Genomic DNA, 20,200 nt, shown 5'->3' with positions numbered 1-20,200 from the left:
ATTTAAAATTTAAAAAAAATTGTGATGCCTGGGTGGCTCAATAGTTGAACGTCTGCCTTTGGCTCAGGCTGTGATCCCGGAGTCCAGGATCAAGTCCTGCATCAGGCTCCCCTGGCTTATCCCTCTGCCTATGGCTCTGCCTCTCTCTGTGTGTATCTCTCATGAATAAGTAAATAAAATCTTAAAAAAAATAATGCCACTACTTTGCTCAAAATCCTCTATGGAGAGACTGACTGCTGACATCAAATGTTTGTGATGATATGGAGGGACCAGAATGTTCACACCAATGGGAGTGTGAAACAAGCACAACTACCATGGGAAAAAGTTTTACAGGTTCCTAGGAAGTTAAACAAACACTGACCATATGATCTAGCCATTTCACGCATAAGTATTTACCAAGGAGAAATTAAAGCACATTTCCACACAGACTTGTACACAAATGTTTATAGTAGCTTCTTCATAATAGCAAACAGTGAAAACAGCACAGATGTTCATCAACAGGTGAATGGATAAACCAACTGTGGTCCATCCACACCATGGGATCCTATTAGCAATGAGAATAAACTGACACCTGACACCTGCTACAATATGGATGAGCCTCAAAATATTATGCTGAGGGCAGCCCGGGTGGCTCGGTGGTTTAGTGCCGCCTCAAGCCCATGGCCTGGTCCTGGAGATCCGGGATCAAGTCCCTCGTCAGGTTCCCTGCATGGAGCCTGCTTCTCCCTCTGCCTGTGTTTCTGCCTCTCTCTGTCTCTCATGAGTAAATAAATAAAATCTTTAAAAAAATAAAAAAATTTAAAAAATATTATGCTGAGTAAAAGAAGCCAAACAAAAGAAGAGTACATATGATAAGATACCATCTCTGTAAAATTCTGGAATGTAATGCAACGCAGTGACCAAAAACAGATCAGTGGTTGCCTGGGGATAGAGGTGGGGATAGGGAGGGAAGATTGCATTAGGGGATGAGGAAACACTGGAGGATGATGGATAGGTTTATTATCTTAGTTACAGTCACAGTTTCTTAGGTGTATGCATATGTCAAAACTTATCGGATTGTATATTTATACATGTGCAGTTTAGTGTATGTCCATTTATTGAAGTACTTCAATAAAGCTTCTAATGCCTCCCACCTTGGCATAAATCAAAGTCAATGTGTTTATAAATGCTACAGCTTTGCCTCTCACTTCACCTTTTACCAGGCTCCCACTTTTACCAAGCTCAGGCCACCAAGACCTGCTTTCTGTTCTACAGGCACACTGGGCTCTTTCAGTTCCTCAAGGGTTCGCCCTTGTGGTTTTCCTCTGGATGCTTTCCCACAGCTCTTCTGCGGTTCTCACCTTCTTACCCTTTGGGTCTTAAACTGAGCATGGTGTACCTTCTCCCCTGATTTTATCCACTACCTTATCACCTTCTTCCTTCCTTCCTTCCTTCCTTCCTTCCTTCCTTCCTTCCTTCCTTCCTTCCTTCCTTCCTTCCTTCCTTTCTTTCTTTCTTTCTTTCTCCTTTCTTTCTTCTTTTTAAAATATTTTATTTATTTATTCATGAGAGACACACACAGAGAGAGGCAGAGACATAGACAGAGGAAAAAAGCAGGCTCCATGCGGGAAGCCTGATGTGGAACTCCATCCCGGGACTCCAGGCCAAAATCGGCGCTAAACCGCTGAGCCATTGGGGCTGCCCTATTTCTTTTTCTCTTATACCTCATCACATCTTATTAACTTGCATCTTTCCATATAGTCAGTCTGGCTCCTTGAGTCCTGGGACCTTGTCTGTCTTCTCACCACTGTGTCACAGGACCTGAGCCAAGCCTGGTGCAGCACTCATTCAGTTGGACAGTTGGTGCTAACACACATCTGTGGAGTGGGCCACCCGCCAGGTGAAACCTTCTTCCTCTCAGGGACTCAGGGACTTATCCCTTCCTCAGTCCATTTAAGGATGCACTTACTTCGTGCAGGCACTGTTCTAGGCAAGAAGCGTGAAGAAAGTAAACAAAACTTTTACCTGTAGCCCTTGGTTTCTAGTGGGAGGAGGGGTGATGGCAGCGACAGACAAGTAAAATTGTATGAGACAGGGTATCAGGCAGTGGTGAGGATCATAGAGAGAAACAAAGCAGGGGCATGGCACATCTGGAAAGCAGTAATAATATCGGCTACTTCAGACACAGGCTTCTCCAATGTCCCCCTAACTCATTCTCCCCTGACCTGATTGTGCCTCAGTTTCCTCCTTTGTAAAATGGGATGGAGTGACAGCACTCCCCTTCCTCACCAGCTGTGAATACCACGTAGGGCCGCGTGGTTGAGCACCAGCAGCTGTTGTTTGCACCGCGATTCCCTCTTCCCTTTTCTCCCCCTCCTATCACCCCCAACCACTGGGCTTATATTTATTTATTTATTTTTAAAGATTTTATTTATTTATTAGAGACAGAGAGAGAGAGAGAGAGAGAGAGGCAGAGACACAGGCAGAGGGAGAAGCAGGCTCCATGCAGGGAGCCCGACGCGGGACTCGATCCCGGGACCCCAGGATCACGCCCTGGGCCCAAGGCAGGCACCAAACCGCTGAGCCACCCAGGGATCCCTCCCACTGGGCTTTTAAAAAAGAAATTAAATACCACCATTTCTTCTTAAGTGTTGTGGTTTCGGTTTAAAGCACGGCTTTTATGATTACAGAAAATGCAGACAACGCAGTCGCCCGCCGCGCGGTCCTTGACACCCATTTCCCGGAGCGGGACGTGGAGGCCGCCGGGCGCGGGGCGGGGCACGCGGACTCCGGCCCCCCGCTTGCCATGAGCCTCCGGGCCGCAGGCGGCAGCAGCGAGCGGCGGGCCGGATACAATGTAGCGAGGGCGGCGGGCGGGTTACAATGTAGCTAGGGCGGCGGCGGTCAGGTGAGCGGCGGAGGGGGGGATCTGGGCGGGCCAGGTGAGGGGCGGGGGTGCTGGGGGTGGAGGGAGCCCCTCCCGCAGCTCGGGACTCCCCCTCCCTCCACCCCCGTCCCGAGGGCGCGGGGGAGGAGCGACCGCCGGAGCGGGGTTCCGACTGCTGGGTCAGCGCGCCCACGTCCCGGGCCTCACGGGCACTGGGGGCACTGCTGACCGGAGCTGGCCCCCGCGCTCGGGCAGGTGTAGGACCCTCCCTGCCCGCGTCCGGCCGTCAGCTTGCGCTGTCCGCAGGTCCGCGAGGCCCGCGCCGGCTCCCCCGGGTGTGCACCTCGGGGAAGGCCGGGCCTCAGTGTCCTCACCTGTGGAGTGGCCGGGCAGGGGGCAAGGGGCCTGTCCCTATGCGGAGCGGGGCGCTCAGGGTCCCAGGAGGGTGTGCCTGTTGTCAGCGAAGTGCGGGAGGTGTCTCTTAGGGGTGGCTCCTCGCGGACCCGGGGCCACTCTGCCGGGCTTCAGTGGCAAATACTCTTAGAGGGCAGTGCCCCTGCGCCTGCTCCCTGCAGGGTCCGGCCAGGCCTCCTTCCAGGGATGAAGAACAGGATGTACCTTCTCCCCTGCCCTCTCCCGGGGGAATTCTAGGGACCTCCAATTGTGTCCGGGGTGATAATAGAACCTGTTTGGTGGCTGTACCCCAGGCAGGACTCTGGAGGCGAGTTTAGTGCATCAGGAGTGCTTCTGCGCTTCAGCGTGGGATCTTTCAGTGCCTCGAGATCTTGGGCTTTATTCTGAGGTTCCCTTGCATTGCTAAGTTGTCTTGTCCTCCCCTCATTTCCCCTGCCGGAGAAAGGTCCTCTCTAGAGGAGGGCAGAGGCTGGTTAGTGGGTTTCCTTCATTCCTCCTAGAGACAAAGCCTGAATCTGAGCACAGGGCTCTCTGGGAGTTGGACCTGGTGGAGCAGCTGGGGGCCGATCAAAGTCAGCTGTTGTGAGCTGCATCCCGTGGGCTTTTGTGTTGGGACACCACTTGTCTGCCCTCAGAAGCCTGAGCAAGTATGATTCTCCAACTTGGCAGGTTAGAGGCTGAGGCTGAGAGAGGTCAGATGACCATGTATTCATTCATCCATGGCCTCTGTGCCAGGCCTGGAGCTGGAAGGCACTGCCCATAAGGAAATGCCTGAAAGATGCTTTTTCCAGGGGAGTGTCCAGCCCAGAGGAAAGCTGTTGGGAAGAGCAGAAGTATTCTTTCCTTTGACCTCCTCTGGCCATATTTTAAAATGCTGGGAAGTTTCTTTGGGTTTGGGCTGGTCATCATGTGATGACAGTTATAGTTTGCTTAGCAGCAGCTCTGGGCTATGGGCTTCCCGGACATACTTAGTCCTTCTACCCACCCCAGGAGGTAGGTATTCTCCCTTATTTGTGGGTAAGGGAATAGGGTCACATAGCTCATCACTGGGAGACCCAGAATTTAAATCATGGCTATCTGATTCTTTTTTTTTTAATTTTTATTTATTTATGATAGTCACACACACAGAGAGAGAGAGAGAGAGAGGCAGAGACATAGGCAGAGGAAGAAGCAGGCTCCATGCACCGGGAGCCCGACGTGGGATTCGATCCCGGGTCTCCAGGATCGCGCCCTGGGCCAAAGGCAGGTGCTAAACTGCTGCGCCACCCAGGGATCCCGGCTATCTGATTCTTAATAACATTAGTAACAATGATAATAGTAAGCTGTACCTGATATTTATTGAATGCATACTGTGTGCTGGCCAGGATACTAGGAACTTTGTATTAACTAATTTAATCTTCATAATAACCATATACAGTGGGTAAAATTATTACCCCCATTTGAAACATGAGAAATCGAAAGCAAAGAAGGGTTTAGGCATTTGCCCAAGACCATACATGTCAGCTAGGAGCTGTTAGAGCTGGGATTTGAATAGCACCAATTCATTTTATTACCACAGTGCTCTTGGGGTGATCAGTCAGGATTTGTTTCGGATGTAGGAGATAGAAACCCCTCTCCTAGTAATAGTGGTTTAAACAGAAGTTTATTTCTATCTCACTTGAATGAAGCTTGGGGTGAAGCAGCTCAGGGCTTCTATGTCAACCCCAAGGTGGCTACTACAGCTCCACCCATTACATCTGCCTCCCAGGTGGCAAGAAGTAGGAAAAGCTGAAGAGGGGCAGTGACTCCTTTGAAGAATTCCCACCGATCTTTCTGTTTAAATTCCATTGGTCTTAACATAGTCGTATGACCACATCTAAGTTTAGGGAGGGAAATTGCGATCAGACAAAAATCCAGCGCCCCCCCCCCCCTTTCTCAGTCAAAGAATTAAAAACAGATCTCTTTTTTCTATCTCAGCTGGATAGTTGTCTAAAAAGTAAATGCAGGTTTTATTGAGGACTCTTGCAGTTGGGGAAAAGAGACCTCAGTGTGGGACTGAGTTCAACTTGGAATACAGCTTGGGCAAGCGGGAATTTATAGCCAAAGAGCAGGGTAAAATCAGTGGGGGGAAACATCAGGGGTCAGGGATGGGGAATCTGGCTAAACTGACCTAACCAGATCTCTGGTGAGGGCATGCCAGGGTGATCAGATGTCACCCTCAACACATTTGAGGGTGACCAGGTTATCAAGGTGGAGGTCTCTTGCTAAACAGATACAGCAGAGTTTTTGCTAGGATTGGATTTCACAGGAAGGGCACAGATGGGCCTAGGAGAAGGTTCAGGAGCCTGACTACAGTCTGGTTAGGCAAAGAATCTTTGTCGCCACTGGAGAAGATGGGGGTGAGTGAATACTGACATGGCTGGATCTATCCTATAATCGGGGTGCTTCCCAGGACACTGTGGCATGTGCCGTTTGGAGAGGCACTGGTTCAGGGCCCAGCCACCCTGAGTGAGTGACCCAAAGCTGCCAGGTAATAAGAAAGAGGAGACTAGAGCCCAAGGCACCTGTGTCCTCTCCTGTGGCGATCCAGGAGCAGCCAGTCAATGGGTGCTGGGTCCTACCAGATGAACTCCCCACCCACATCCCCACCACAGATGCCAAACAGGTAAGACAGGTCCTACAGTTAGTGTGGGAGCTTCTGACCCAGATGCAGAGCATCCAGCACTGGTCAGGGGTGGGGATGACTCTTGTCAAGGCTGTCCCATCTGGGATCAGTTCTCTTTCCTTTGGAGGGGGTGCAGATAGGAGTCATAGGATTGTCTTTGATAATTACAAATTATTTTAGACCAAATAGGCACAGAGAAAACATAACTAATACCTGACCCTTACTACAAAGCTTTAAAAAAAAATCTGACGTCCTCTGAACTCATGTCACCCTGGAGGCAGAGAGGCTAAGGAATCTGGTCCAGTTCATTGAGTGGGAGGACCTGGGATACGAACCACTGCCCCAGTCAAAGCCCCTTTATCCTTGTCAGGAGCCATCTGCCCTGTGTGTTCTGTAGTTCGCTGAGCTCTAGGGAGGGGAGAGAAGTGCCAGGTGGTGAGCTAAGCATTCCCTCTTTCCTGGGATCCTAAGGTATGGGGCCATGCCCTGGCTCAGGCCAATAGAGCATCAGTGGTAATCCAGGCCAGTGAGGTGTCATTCTGGCCTACATGATGATTAAGGAGCATTCATGGAGTCTTCTCCACATTCCAGCAGAGATGTAGAGCTTGTTGGGGCACCAGGAGGATGGTCCCTGCCCAAGGCCACAGTGCAGGAAGCAGAGCAGGTCCGGATCCTGGCTTTGGCTCCGGAGTGTCCAGTACTTTGACCACTGGCTGTCATCACTGATGGTTCTGCTCAGCGGCTATAGTTTTGGGGAGCTCTGACAGAAAAGGAGCACTTCTGGTCGGGGCTGGAAGCAAGAAACCGAGTCCTAGGAGGTGTTGATTCATGGGAGCAGCCAAGCTTTTCCTTCTCAGCAGGGAGGGCATGGCTGGACTGGGGCTGAGTGAGGTATCTGGGGCCTCCCTGTGCTGGGAGGTAGGGAGCTGAGGTTCCAGACTGGTGGGGGACCCTAGGGTAGGTCATGTCCCTCTCCTAGCTCTGTTTGCTCCATCTGCGTGCCCTGAGTGGGCTGCTGTTCCTGAAGAGATGTTACCAGTGAGGGGCTGGGTGACAGGCTGAGCTGCTTTGCAGATGGGCAGAGGATGATGGCTGTGGTGTGGGGGTGTTCTACTGGGACTCTCCTGGGGAAGTGAAGGAGGTTGGTCATCCCCTCTGAAACCCTAGGACCTCAGAAAGGAGATGGGAATGCCGTGAGTCTAGGAGCTGGATGCTCATTTCTGCCTTCCTCTTGCCCTGCAGGTGGGATGCTATGGAATATGATGAGAAGCTGGCCCGGTTCCGGCAGGCCCACCTCAACCCTTTCAACAAGGAGATTGGGCCAAGGCAGCATGAGCAGAGGGCCAGTGAGGAGACCTCAGAAGTCGCTTCTGAAGGTGGGTGCTGGGGGGAGGCCTGAGTGGGCAGTATGACCCCTCACTTGGGCCCCCCCATCCTGTGTTCCTCATTCCTCCCATGGACAGTGCTGGCTTTCTCAAATAGCTGGATACCTTGCTGGCCACTTCTCTTTTCTCCTCGGCACAAACCGCCTGTTCTGTAGTTTACTTACTTCTGTCACCCCATTAGAACACGCACTCAGGTCAGGAGGGTGTGAGCTCTAAGAACTGCAGATGGAGTCAACAGAAGGCTTTCAGGGTGCATGCAGAGATCTCCTAGAGTCCACACAGGCACGCAGGAATTCTTCCCACAACTACCCAGCAGCCTTGAATCCATATATGCATACATGAGGTATGTTTGCAATTAGGATGTTTCTGGAGTGCTTGGGTGGCTTAGTCAGTTGGGTGTCTGACTTGGGCTCAGGTCATGATCCCAGAGTCCTGGGATGGAACTGTGTGTTGGGCCCTGCACTCAGTAGGGAGTCAGCTTATGCCTCTCCCTCTTCCCCCGCTCATGCTCCCTTTCTCTCTCTTTCTTTCTAAGATTTTATTTACTCATTTGACAGAGAATGAGAGAGAAAGAAAGCACAAGCAGACAGAGCAAGAGGCATAGGGAGAGGGAGAAACAGGATCCCTGCCAAGCAGAGAGCCCGATGTAGGGCTTGATTATAGGACATTGGGATCATGACCCAAGCCAAAGGCAGACATTTAACTGACTGAACCACCCAGACACCCTCTCTCTCAAATAAATAAATAAAATCTTAAAAAAAAAAAAAGAAAGAAATTGAGATATTTCTCTACTACTGTTCTGTGGACCTCTCATAGCACCATGGGTATCCACTTCATCTTCTTGGTTTCTTTCTTTTCTTTTTTTAAATTTTGGTTTTATTTTATTATTTTTTTAATTTTTGGTTTTAGATTTATTTTTTCTATCTCATCTTTTTGAATCTCTCTCTCTCTCTCTCTCTGTCTGTCTTTAAAGATTTTATTAAAAAAATAAAAAAATAAAAAAAAAAGATTTTATTGATTTATTCATGAGAGACAGAGTGAGGGAGGCAGAGACAGAAGCAGGCTCCCTGCAGGGAACCAGATGTGGGACTTGATCCCAGGACTGTGGGATCAGGCCCTGAGCCCAAGGCAGACTCTTAACCACTGAGCCACCCAGGTATCCTGGCTCTCTCTTATTTGTGCAGGCTCTGGGTTCCTTTGCAAATGCAAACAGGGCAGATACCAGGGCAGGGCTGGCTCCCCTTAGCATCTCCAGTAGGCTTTTCCCATCCACTATGGTCCTTCCCACTCCAACGTACTCCTGGGGAAAGGCAGGTTGATTGTTCTTCCTCTCTTTACTGCTTACCACCCTATGCCCACTCCAGAGGCCCTGCCTGAGCTGCCCCCTGGAGAGCCAGAATTCTGCTGCACTGAGCGAGTGATGGATCTTGGCTTATCTGAGGACCACTTCTCCCGCCCTGTGGTAAGGTTTGGTCCTGGGGTAGGAGGGGTACTGGGTGAGCCCCCAAGGCAAGAGGAGCCAGCCATTTCCTTATCACCCTATCCTCAGGCAGCAGGACCTGTCCACCTCAGCTGGGGCTCCTGGGAAATCCTATAGCTGCAGCAGGGTGAGGGAAGGAGGGTGGCCTCCTCACTCTCATCTGTTCAATTTTTGTTCCATGGAAACTTTTTCTTTTTTCAGTTAAAGGCTCCAAAATTTTATTTTTAAAAAGTTTGAAAATGTTTTAGTTTTGTGCAAAGTATCTTTTTTTTTTTGTGCAAAGTATCTTCAACTTTTACTTGAGAGAAACATAGTAACATTCTAATGTAACCAAAATCAAAAAAGATTCACTCAGAAGCCCATATTTCTCATTTACTTTTCATTTTGTATTTGTGTTTTGTATTTTCATTAAAATTTTTTTGAGCCCCTCCTACAGGCCACACACCAAACTCCAAGAGTAAAGGTGTCACCATCTCTTTGCTTGGTCTCCTGGAGGAGGAGGGTGGCTCCCGTGGGCAGCTCTGTCCCTTTCCTGGGGTGAGATCAGCCTCAGTTCCCCAGCTTAGACTTGAGCCTGTCTTCCTTCCCAAGTGACAGCAGTATCCTGAACCTAGGGCCTCTGTTGGGTCCTGGCCCTGAGTCTTTATGAGTTGCTGGTGCTAGGGGTGGATGGGTGCATGCGGGCATCTCTGGGGCTTTGTGATCAAGCTGGAGGCCACTTCCTCTCCTTCGTGACAGGCAAATTGTCATTTCCCCAGCTTTCATTTCAAGAGGAAGCTCTGTAGAAGTGAGCAAAATAGCATAGCCAGAAAGGTGATTGGATTTCTAAAATAAGGAAGTTGTGTTTTGAAAAACATCCTGAATTAGGTTTTCAGAGGCCTGTGAGTGGACAGGTCCATGGGGGGCAGGTGGTACGGGGTGGTTCCTACCTTATTCTTAACTTTCCTGGACTTTGAACAAGTCCTCAGTCCCTTCTCACTGGGCTTAAGTTTCTTCATCTAGGCAAGGGAGGAGTGGGGAGGTCTGCTGTGGGGTTGACCTCCACATGGAGAGCATGCAAAGTAGCCATCTGATGCTGTCACCTGCCAACCTGGGCAGGGTCTGTTCCTGGCTTCTGACATCCAGCAGCTGCGGCAGGCTATCGAGGAATGCAAGCAGGTGATTCTGGAGCTGCCTGAACACTCAGAGAAGCAGAAGGATGCCGTAGTTAGGCTCATACACCTCCGGCTGAAGCTCCAGGAGCTGAAGGTGGGTACTGGCCTACTCTACCATGGAGGCCACTGGAACAATGTGAGGATGTAGAAGTCTCCCATTCTAGGGGCTGAGGAGCTGAGGTAGAAAGCACCCAGAAAGGGAGGGGCAGAAGTAGGCCTTTACCCCATGTGCAGGCTCTTTCTCTGTGAGTCTCATCTCCATTGGCCAGTCCTGGGCACATGCCCATCCACTAGCTCAAGTAAGTGAGGCATGTCCTACCTTGAGCCTCATGACCTAGAGTGTATGTGGGGTGGCTTCCTGAGTGTTTCACGAAGGAGACAATAGTAAGGGTAATGGATCCTGGAGGCCCAAACCCACAGGTGTACCTGATGCAGTCCTTGGGCATGTACTCTTTATCTTGGCTGCCACTGTGTCCCTGTACTGACTTATGAGTCTTTGGGAATTTAGAAAGTAGAATATTCATTAGGGTACAAATAAGGCTTTAGTAACAAAGACACCCCAAAGTATAGTGGCTTCAAGGAATCACATGTGTACTTTTATTCATGTGGAGATCTCACAGGTGATGGAGGGTTCATACGGCAGCTCACAGTGTTGCGGATCCTGGGCCCTTTGTGTTTGTTGCTTTGCCAGTCCTCATGGAGAATCCAAGATGGCCCCATGGAACCTCTGGGTCTATACATAGCAGAAGAAAAGCTGGGAGGGGAGAGAAGGCCATACCACTCCTGCTCACACACCCTTGGCCTTTACATAGGCCCAGGCCAGTAGTGCGGTGCCGGGAAAGCAAGTCTGTCATCTGCATCGTCCAGGCCTGCCTGGGGAGTTCTGTTGCTAAAGGGAACGGGGGGTGTGACATTGGGGGAAACTCACAATATTTGCTATAAATGGTACCTGGAAGAAAAGGAAAGGAGTTGCAACAGGCTCACCTGTGACCCCTCCCTGGGCCTCTCCCCAGGACCCCAATGAAGATGAGCCCAATATCCGAGTCCTCCTGGAGCACCGTTTCTACAAGGAGAAGAGCAAGAGTGTCAAGCAAACCTGTGACAAGTGTAACACCATTATCTGGGGACTCATTCAGACCTGGTACACGTGCACAGGTGGGCCAAGACCCAGGCCCACTTCGGCTGTCTGGGCAGTCCTGGTCCCCAGGGCAGGACAGAGACCTTGCAGCTCTGCTCCCTCATCTGGCTTCTGGTTGGGTGAATTCTCTGCAGTGGACTCAGTATTTACTGAGCATTATGGAGTACCTGGGATAAAACAAGGGACAAAAGACTCTTTATGAGGCTCACATCCACATTTGCCTTTCTAGGATGGTGGCTGCAAGCCACATGTGGCTATTCAAATTTATGTTTAAACTAGTTAAAATAAATAGCTATTTAGCTCCTTAGTTGTACTGTCTCAATGGCTACATGAAGCTGGTGGCCACCATATTGGACAGTGCAAAGAGAATATTTCTATTTTTGCAGAGACTTCCTGTGGATGGTACTGTTCCGAATGAGCACACTGAATATAGACAATACAGTGCATTGAAGAAAAATAAGGAAAGGGAATAACATGAGTCAGGGAATGTGATGGGTATGGATTTAGGATGGAATGAAAAGGCATCATGTGACATTCAAGCAAAACTTGCAAGTCAGGGTTTAAGCCAGGAGTATATCTGGGGAAGAATGCTCCCATGGGGGAGTTCTCTGCAAATGCCCTGTGGCTGATGTGTGTCCAGTGTCTTCAGTGTGGACCAGAGAGAAGTGTGGCTGGGGCACTTCATCTGAGAGAAGCATGGTAGAGGTGGGCTCAGAAGTGGCCATGGGCTTTTCTGATAAGTGCACTGGGGGCCACCAGTTGATGCTGGACATGCCTAGGTTTCAAAAGAATCACTCTGGCTGCTGAGCTGAGCATGAAGGAAGGAGTGCAGAGGTACACGGGGAGGATGACAGCCCTCTGATCAGGGTGGAGCTGTATGGGGTGAGAAGGGTGCAAGACAGATATGAAAGGGAGGTTGAGATGACATTGCAATGTTTAGTCTCGGCAGGTGCAAAGATGAAGTCACTGAAGTCTGAGGTGGGGAAAACCACCAGGTGGGAGGTAGGCTTGTTAAGGAAGAGCGAGAATTTCATTTCGACAGAGTGAGTTTGATGCCCTTGTGGCATCCAGGTGGGAATGGCAGGTAGTTTGGGGTTGAGGAGGAAGGCCTGCATGCACTCCCAGGGCAAGGCTTGGGATGGAGACTGAGGAGGTCTTTGAAGTTCTCAGACCTACAGTGGGGTCTGGAGAAACTCTCAGATTAATGTGGGAATTGGGGGAGAGCTGAAGGCCAGTCTGGGCTGTAGGATGCCCCCCACTCTGAGAGGCACACTGTTGGTCTTCCCACTCCAGGATGTTATTACCGATGTCACAGCAAGTGCTTGAACCTTATCTCCAAGCCCTGTGTGCGCTCCAAAGTCAGCCACCAAGCCGAATATGAGCTGAACATCTGCCCCGAGACAGGGCTGGACAGCCAAGATTACCGTTGCGCAGAGTGCCGGGCACCCATCTCTCTGCGTGAGTGCCCCAGGAATGAGTGGGGGGAGGGGGGAGGGAGGGGGCTTTGGGCAGGTGTGAGAAAAATGGATAAATCAGACAGCGAGGGACAGCTGGGCTCCTGTGGATGGTGTCCTGTTCTCTTGGGAAGTGACAGGAGGCTGCTGCTGCTGGCACCTTTTCACTTCCCACTCAAGCAGACAGAGGTTCCAGCCCAGGTCACTTAGGAGGACCCACAGGGCTGGCCTACACTCAGCCTCCTGTGTGGCTCCATTGTCACAGAGAGCCCATCTAGACAGGAAAAATTGCACAATATCACTTACATGGCACGTGTCAGACCTTCTTCCAGAGATTCAGTAATTTTAATTCATGGGGTCCTCTCAGCAGTTCTATGGTGGGGGTCCTATTTTGTCCTGTTTACTGATGACAAAACTGAGGGTAACGTGGTGTCCTGATTTGCTTCAGGTCTTGTGGCCAAAAGAGGTTGTGTCAGGTCTGGAGGGTGGAACCTCCCAGATGGGTGGCTCCCCCCAACCATGTTTTCTATGCATTATGTCAGAGACCCTGAAGGCAGCCTCAACTTTGTAATGACCCGTCCCTTCTCCAGGGGGCGTGCCCAGTGAGGCCCGGCAGTGTGACTATACGGGCCAGTACTACTGCAGCCATTGCCACTGGAATGACCTGGCTGTCATCCCTGCAAGAGTCGTGCACAACTGGGACTTTGAGCCACGCAAGGCAAGGGCAGGAGAGCACGGGGCCAGAGCTGGTACTCAGGCTGGGGGGGAATTGGTGTGGGAGCGGGGGGAGATGTAGCCCCAAGGACGGAGAGCCAGTGCTCAGGCCTGCCTTAGGTTGGGGGGGAGCATGGTTCTGGGGGGTCATGTGTGTTGTGCTGGAAGTGCCACTCCATCATGTCTCCCCAGGTGTCCCGCTGTAGCATGCGCTACCTGGCACTGATGGTGTCTCGGCCAGTTCTCAGGCTCCGGGAGATCAACCCTCTGCTGTTCAACTATGTGGAGGAGCTGGTAGAGATCCGGGTGAGGCTGAAGAGGGCAGGGGTGAGGGTGGACCCTACTCTCCCCATGTGTCCTGGGAGCAGAGATGCCACCTGCTAAGGTTCAGTGGGGCCCCTTAGCTGTCCTTAGGGCTACAGACACTAGAGCAATGTCCAGTCAAGATATGATACTAGGCCCAGAGGCAATTTGAAAGTTTCTAGTAGCCACATTAAAAAAGTAAAAAGCAGGGAAAGTTAATTTTAATATACAAAAGATTATTTCAACATAATCAACATACAACATTATTAAGATGTATGACATTCTTTCTCTTTCTTGGACCACATGTTTGAGGATAAACGCTCCTCGGGGTTCATTGGCCTGGAAGCTGTGGTTCGAACTGGAGCTTGGCTGGAGCTCTCAGATCTGGCACCATCCTGGGGGATGGGAAGTCACCTCCTGTCCCCTCGTGACTTGGAGTGCCAGCCCCCTTGGCCACCCAGACATGCCACCTGGCTGAGAATGCCTACCTGACCCTCTTGTCCGTAGAAGCTGCGCCAGGACATCCTGCTTATGAAGCCATACTTCATTACTTGCAAGGAGGCCATGGAGGCACGTCTGCTCCTGCAGGTCAGGCCACTGGCCCAGAGTGGGAGCTGGAAATCCAGGGTGGGAAGGGCAAAGGGGAAACAGAGAGTCAGGGCTGTGAGGACACGCTGCTCCCAAGACTTTTTCCGATGACTTTAGCTTGTGTTGTGCTTTAGCATAGTGTCTCCCATACTCTGTCCCAAGGGACACTAGGTCTTCAGTAAGCACACAGGCATTCTGTTCACAGAAGTGTTTTCTGATGACATCACCGAGGAAAGCGGGTATCACTCTGCAGAGCCCTTACCTGGATCTCCACACAGTGGACACACAGGGCACAGTTCCGCCCTGGCAGGATTGACCACACTTCTCAAGGCTCACCTATTTATTTGTTCAACAAGTGTTCATGGGTATTCACTGTTCTAGATCCTAGGGAGCAGGGAACGAAACAGGCAGGAATCCTCATCCTCACCTCAGGGAGCACTCTGCAGGTGGGAAAGAAGCATAAATGGGGAGGTGAGGTATGTGGGCAAGATAAAGCAGAGAAAGGAGGTGGTAAACGGGGGCAGGGTTGGGAAGAGGTATGACATGCTGGGCTGAGCTGGGGTGTGCACAATGTGTTGGGAGCAGCAAGGTGGCTGGCCAAGCAGCAGCGTGGCTAGGGGAGCACCATGGAAGGCATAGAGACCACCACTATCTGTTGCTTCCATGAGCGCCCTGAGGCCTGGACGATGGGTAGGCAGTGGAAGGGGCCCTCACCCAGTGTTTGGGGTCACGGTTGCTGGGACCCGCAGCTCCAGGACCGGCAACATTTTGTGGAGAACGATGAGATGTACTCCATCCAGGACCTGCTGGACGCGCACACAGGCCGCCTCGGCTGCTCGCTCACGGAGACCCACACACTCTTCGCCAAGCACATCAAGCTGGATTGTGAGGTGTGCCCCCTGCTGCAGACTGGGGGGTATCTCTCTGCTCCCAGTCCCGAGGGCAGGGAGGGTGTTAGGTGCCCTTGGAGCAGGCACTGACCTGCCCTCCACTCTCTGCTGTTACCCCCAGCGCTGTCAGGCCAAGGGCTTTGTGTGTGAGCTCTGCAGAGAGGGTGACGTACTGTTCCCGTTTGACAGCCACACATCTGTGTGCACCGAGTGCTCTGCCGTCTTCCACAGGTGAGTGTGGCTCTCACCCTCCCTCAGGCCAGGCCTGGGAGCTCCCTGCCACAGCGGGAAGGAGGGTGAGGGAGGCCTTTGGGTGTCAGTCCTTGCTGCCTTGATCCTAATATGGGCTTAGACCCTGGTGTGTATAAGAGTAAATTTGAAGTTCTGCTGGGAACAAGCACCCATGGGGCTGGGTGGTGCTGCAGGTGTGCACATGGAGGCTGACCGGCTTCCCTTCTCCATCCACCCTGAGGTGTAGCAGCAGCCAGAGGTTCTGAAACTTTCTAGTTCCTGGCACCCTCAGTGTCTCAGAGATTTTCTTCGAACATCCCTAGGCCAAAAGAAATACCTAAAGTTATTATTAAGTACTTAGGTTCAAACAACTTAAGCATTTATGACGAAAAGACTTAGTGGATGTTTGGAAAAATAATACACATACATTGGAAAAAATAATTTAATTCTTTAATAAGTACAATTACTAATAGGTGTGTGCCTGCTGGGCCTTGCATGGCATCTCACACTGGACTCAGATGGGTACCTCCCATTTCTGTCCCTGTGGATTTTTGTCTGGCACTTGCTGTTTGTCCTAGCAACCATGGATGTTGCCGACCTGGGGCTGCTGTCAAGGAAAGGACTGTGGCAAAAACTAATGCTCCAAATGTGGGTTCTGTTGAGCAGCAGTGTGTGTGCTGACAGATGTCAAGTACTGTTGTGTCCCTTCAAAACTATAATAGACCCCAGGACCCTGTGCACCCCCAGTGCCTCAGGTGGAGACTTCTATGCAGCAGTGGTAAGAGCAGATACGGAGGTCGAGAGTCTGAGAGCTCCAAGCAGAAGTCACATGGTAACCAGCTAGCTGCCGTGCACCCTGTAGGGGGTCTGCACTGAGGCACTGGGTCACAGACCTGGGTGCACCTGGGTGCAGACTTGGTTTCTGCCCTCTGGTAGAAACTACCTCATCAAGTTTCCCCATCTGTAGAAAGGGGATAGAAGGGCCTGGTTCATGAAGCCTGTGAAGGCTCAGTGGTAGAAATTTACATGCAGAGCCCAGACCCTTGCTGGGACTGACTCCATTCTCCCTGTCCCCAGGGACTGCTACTATGACAACTCCACCACGTGTCCCAAATGTGCTCGGCTCACCTTGCGGAAGCAGTCACTCTTCCAGGAGCCTGGTCCAGATGTGGATGCCTAGAATAACAGGCACCCCTTCCAGGCCTATCTGGCATCCGAGCTGCTGGTCATAGCCAAAGTCAAGGTGTTTCTTGTGTTCTGGAGACCCCTAGGGTACAGTCCCTGGACTTGTCCCCTGTGCTGGGCCAGAGGGGTGTACGTGGCACCATGAGGACCATCATCCTTCTCCCAGGCACTTGTTGGGACTTGTGGAAGTCTTGTCTGTTTCTTTCCTGAGTGTGCTGCTGTGAAGGCTGCAGGGCTCCATAAGCAGGGAAGTGTGGAAAGGTTTCTCACCCAACCCTGTGGGGGCCTTGGCCACCTTGAAAACCCTTGAGGGCTTTGGGGGAGTGGCTGACAGGCCCTGGGAATGCTGGCTGCATACACCCAGCGTTAGCCTGTTTTACCTACAGTGGATGGTTTGGATCTACCTGAAGGCCCCTGTCCCCTTAGCCTTGTATTTGGGGACTTCTAGTTGTCCCTGGCTAGGGTTGTTCATGACTGTCTCCTGAGAGCCCTGTTCCTGTCTCTTGAGGGCCTCTCTCTCTGGGTTTTCCTCCAACAGGGCCAGTCCAGTTCTGTACAACATGGAGGGAAGTGAGCTGTGAAGCTCTTCCTCCTGGGTGGACCAGCCACTGTTCCTACCTTTGCTCTGCCAGCTTACTATGGTGCTCCAGGCTAGGTGGCTGGGGGTCCAGTTGTAAGAAGCTGGGCCCTTTCCCAGTTTGGAGCAGGGTCTGGGGAGGTTCTAGGTTAGCCAACAGGGTTGGCTTTCTATAGTAGGCCTATTTGCCTGAGGAACTCCATGCTGCTGCCACAGTGCCTGTGGCAGACTCTGGACAGCTCAGAAACCACCAGCCAGTGGTCTTTTGTTTGGGAGTCTGAGGTCAGGCACTGGGAATATTTGCTCAAGGGAACTTTGGGCCGGAGTCCCAGAGGCTGTGCAGGAAGAGTGGGGCATGGGATGTGGAAGGTTCTGTACACCAGCTGACAAATGGAATACCTGGACAGAGGACGAGCACCCACAGCTCTTCACTGGGGGAGCCACAGTCAGCCTCGGTATTTGCAGAGATGCTTTGTGTTTCAGAGACCCTGCCATTGAGGGGGAGGCCTGTGGGAAGAGGACGCTTCAGGATGTGGCTTTCCAGTCTCTTGTGCCCTCTTTCCCAGACTGTGCTTGGCTGTTGATGTGCATGGTTGATACACATAGGTGGTGGTGGTGGAACATAGCCATTTGGATATCCATCACCTTCGACCGGGAAGCCCAAGAGGTGAGGTCTCAGCCAGCAGAAAGATCAGCTTAGCTTGCTGGCCAATGAGAAGGGTAGATAAAGACAGTGTCACCTCCTCCTCACTTCTCTGCATCAGAAAGGCCTCTTGCTGTATGTTCTCATCTGCCTTGGGGTAACAGTGAGAACAAGCACTGGTGAAGTTGTGTCAATGACAGGTCCCCACCCTGCTTCCCCATCTCCTCTTCAGAGCTGAAGAGGAGCTTAAGGGCCAAATGCCCTTTTCCTACACCTCCAGATCTGCACATTTATCACCACTGCATTACATTTCTGTCATAAGGATATTGGCCATTCCCGAATTTACTGTGTAATGAACATCACATTATTGCAGTTATAATCACTGTGTCCACAGATAGCGTTAATATGCTGGTGTCTGCTGGACAAAGAGTTAGCTCCCTTTTAAACTACTCCCATTTCCTCCTCCCCAATATTTCCACCTACCCTTTCTGAATGACAGTCTTTAAACAAAATCATGTGTGGGTCTTGGAGTCCACAGCCTGGTACAAGAACCCACCAAAGAACCAGTTTGCATGGTCAACACTTCACAGAAGAGAAGCAAGGCACATCCAGCTGTAATGATGCCGCAGCCGCTGTCTCATTAAATCTGTGTTCTCTAGACTCTGGTTTGTGTGGTGAATTGGGGACAAGGCAGGGTTTGTTGACATGCAGACCAGTTGCAGGCTTAGGCAGAGCCCACAGTCTTCCTCATCTAGTGGAGTCAAATGTAATCTGTTTTGGGGAGGAGTTCTTGTTGGGTATCAGACAGAGGGCTAAGTGTGTGGATTCCCCTCAGCTCCATTTCTATGAATGATGAAAACATACCCTGTGGGGTGTTTAGGCTCTAGGAAGCATTGAGCACTGAGCCTGGCATGCAGAGAATGCTCAGTACACAGAAATTGTGTCTTCTAGAGTCCTCAATGTGGAAGAATTATCTCATCAACCCAATGCAATCATCGAGAAACTGGCTAGTCATGCAAGTCACAGGTTCAGCTCCTAGCAGCCTCTTTCACAAGCTATATCCAAAAAAGGGCCCTAACTGAAACTCAAGACCATTCCCATGTTCTTCAGAACTATAACTGCCCCCCTCCCAAATTATATTCAAGCCCCTGTATATGTACATTCTTTGTAGAATCATGATTACAGTTATGACCAGGATCTCAAAGGGGCCATGACCCAGGGAACATAAGGAATCTTCTCCTTTAGAAAGTGTCTTTATACATCATCCACACCCGGTTGCAATTCAGGTAGGCCGACAGACTGCAACCCTATGTCTAAAGAAACCAGAGAGTTCTGTTGGGGTATGAGCAGAAGGGAGGGAGGGATGATGTGGGAGGGCTGTTTGTGGGCCTGGTGCCAGCATGTTTGAGCACATACCTCCAACTACAAATAACTGTAAAGCTACACTTTGGATACTCGATGGAAGATGAAGTATGTTTTCCCTCCCTTTCAGGTGATTCAATAATATTTTCACCGTTTATATTTTGACAAATACAGGCTTACAGAATTATTGCAAAAACATTCTCATTGGGCAGCCCCGGTGGTGCAGTGGTTTAGTGCCGCCTGCAGCCCAGGGCATGATCCTGGAGACCCTGGATCGAGTCCCACGTCAGGCTCTCTGCGTGGAGCCTGCTTCTCTCTCTGCCTCTCTCTCTCTGTGTCTCTATGAATAAATAAATAAAATCTTAAAAAAAAACATTCCCATTTACTCATCTCCTGGATTCCCTAAATATTAACATTTGCCACGTTTGCTATATTCTTTCTCCACATATGCATATTTCTTTTTCTGAGCCATTTGGCAGTAAGTTGCAGAGATGATGCCCCTTTCCCTCTAAATACTTGGTGGTGGTGGAACCATGGCCACAGTTCAATTATGACTGGAAATTAACACTGGCATGATATAGAATCTACAACAAAACTTATTCAGATTTTACCAGTCAGTTGCTATGAATATTTAGCTGTCTTTAATTTGGAAGGGTGCATGATATGGACACCTTTAAAAAAAAAACACAAGCTAATTGAAGGATATCCTTGAATGTGGATTTTTCTGATAGGATTCAGGCTTTGTACTTTGGGTGGGAATTCCCTAAAAGCGATGCTGTGTCCTCAGTGCATCATCTGTCCCTTTCCTGGAGATGCTGGCTTTGATCCACTAGTCTCCTGTGTCCTTTTGACATGTTCCTGTCATTCTTTAAGCACTGTTTACCTTCTAGCATACTAAACTGTTCTTGGTTTCTCTTGCACTTTCCCAGTCCTAGTCCTGAAACTGTCCATTTCTTCAAGGAGCCCTAATACCTGTTAGTGGAGAATGGTATTCAGATACCAGATATGGTCGTGTGGTATGCTCATTACTAGTGGGCTGTTACTGCTTCTAGGTCCTTTTAATAGAAAGCTAGAAAACAGTATCTGACTCTCCAGAAACATCTTAAAAACCATAAGTTCACATTGATATTTCCAATTTCAAAGCAACACCACAAGGTTCTTTCCCTTTTTCA

General features: G+C 50.4%; 1 protein-coding gene across 12 annotated transcripts; it reads left to right on the top strand.

Moving 5' to 3' along the window:
- The first annotated feature begins 2,793 nt into the window (after window positions 1-2,793).
- On the top strand, window positions 2,794-18,326 carry DEF8 (differentially expressed in FDCP 8 homolog). 12 transcript variants are annotated; one of them, XM_038537969.1, is made up of 13 exons: window positions 2,871-2,887; window positions 5,850-5,924; window positions 7,167-7,300; window positions 8,674-8,771; window positions 9,918-10,037; window positions 10,957-11,098; window positions 12,375-12,539; window positions 13,126-13,253; window positions 13,442-13,555; window positions 14,060-14,140; window positions 14,890-15,030; window positions 15,152-15,261; window positions 16,339-18,326. In XM_038537969.1, exons 2-13 carry the CDS (start codon window positions 5,863-5,865, stop codon window positions 16,439-16,441), a joined length of 1,398 nt encoding a protein of 465 aa, XP_038393897.1. In that variant the 5' UTR covers window positions 2,871-2,887; window positions 5,850-5,862; the 3' UTR covers window positions 16,442-18,326. The 12 variants fall into 12 exon arrangements, with proteins under 12 accessions (XP_038393902.1, XP_038393900.1, XP_038393897.1 ...); XM_038537968.1 differs by having other exon boundaries at window positions 9,915-10,037; XM_038537971.1 differs by having other exon boundaries at window positions 9,888-10,037; window positions 14,063-14,140; window positions 14,941-15,030.
- Window positions 18,327-20,200: the final 1,874 nt, after the last annotated feature.

Source organism: Canis lupus, chromosome 5, assembly GCF_011100685.1.
Source record: "Canis lupus familiaris isolate Mischka breed German Shepherd chromosome 5, alternate assembly UU_Cfam_GSD_1.0, whole genome shotgun sequence".
Classification (NCBI taxonomy): domain Eukaryota; kingdom Metazoa; phylum Chordata; class Mammalia; order Carnivora; family Canidae; genus Canis; species Canis lupus.
The sequence above is the reverse complement of the archived record's forward strand: the minus strand, read 5'-3'. Positions and strand labels throughout refer to the sequence as shown.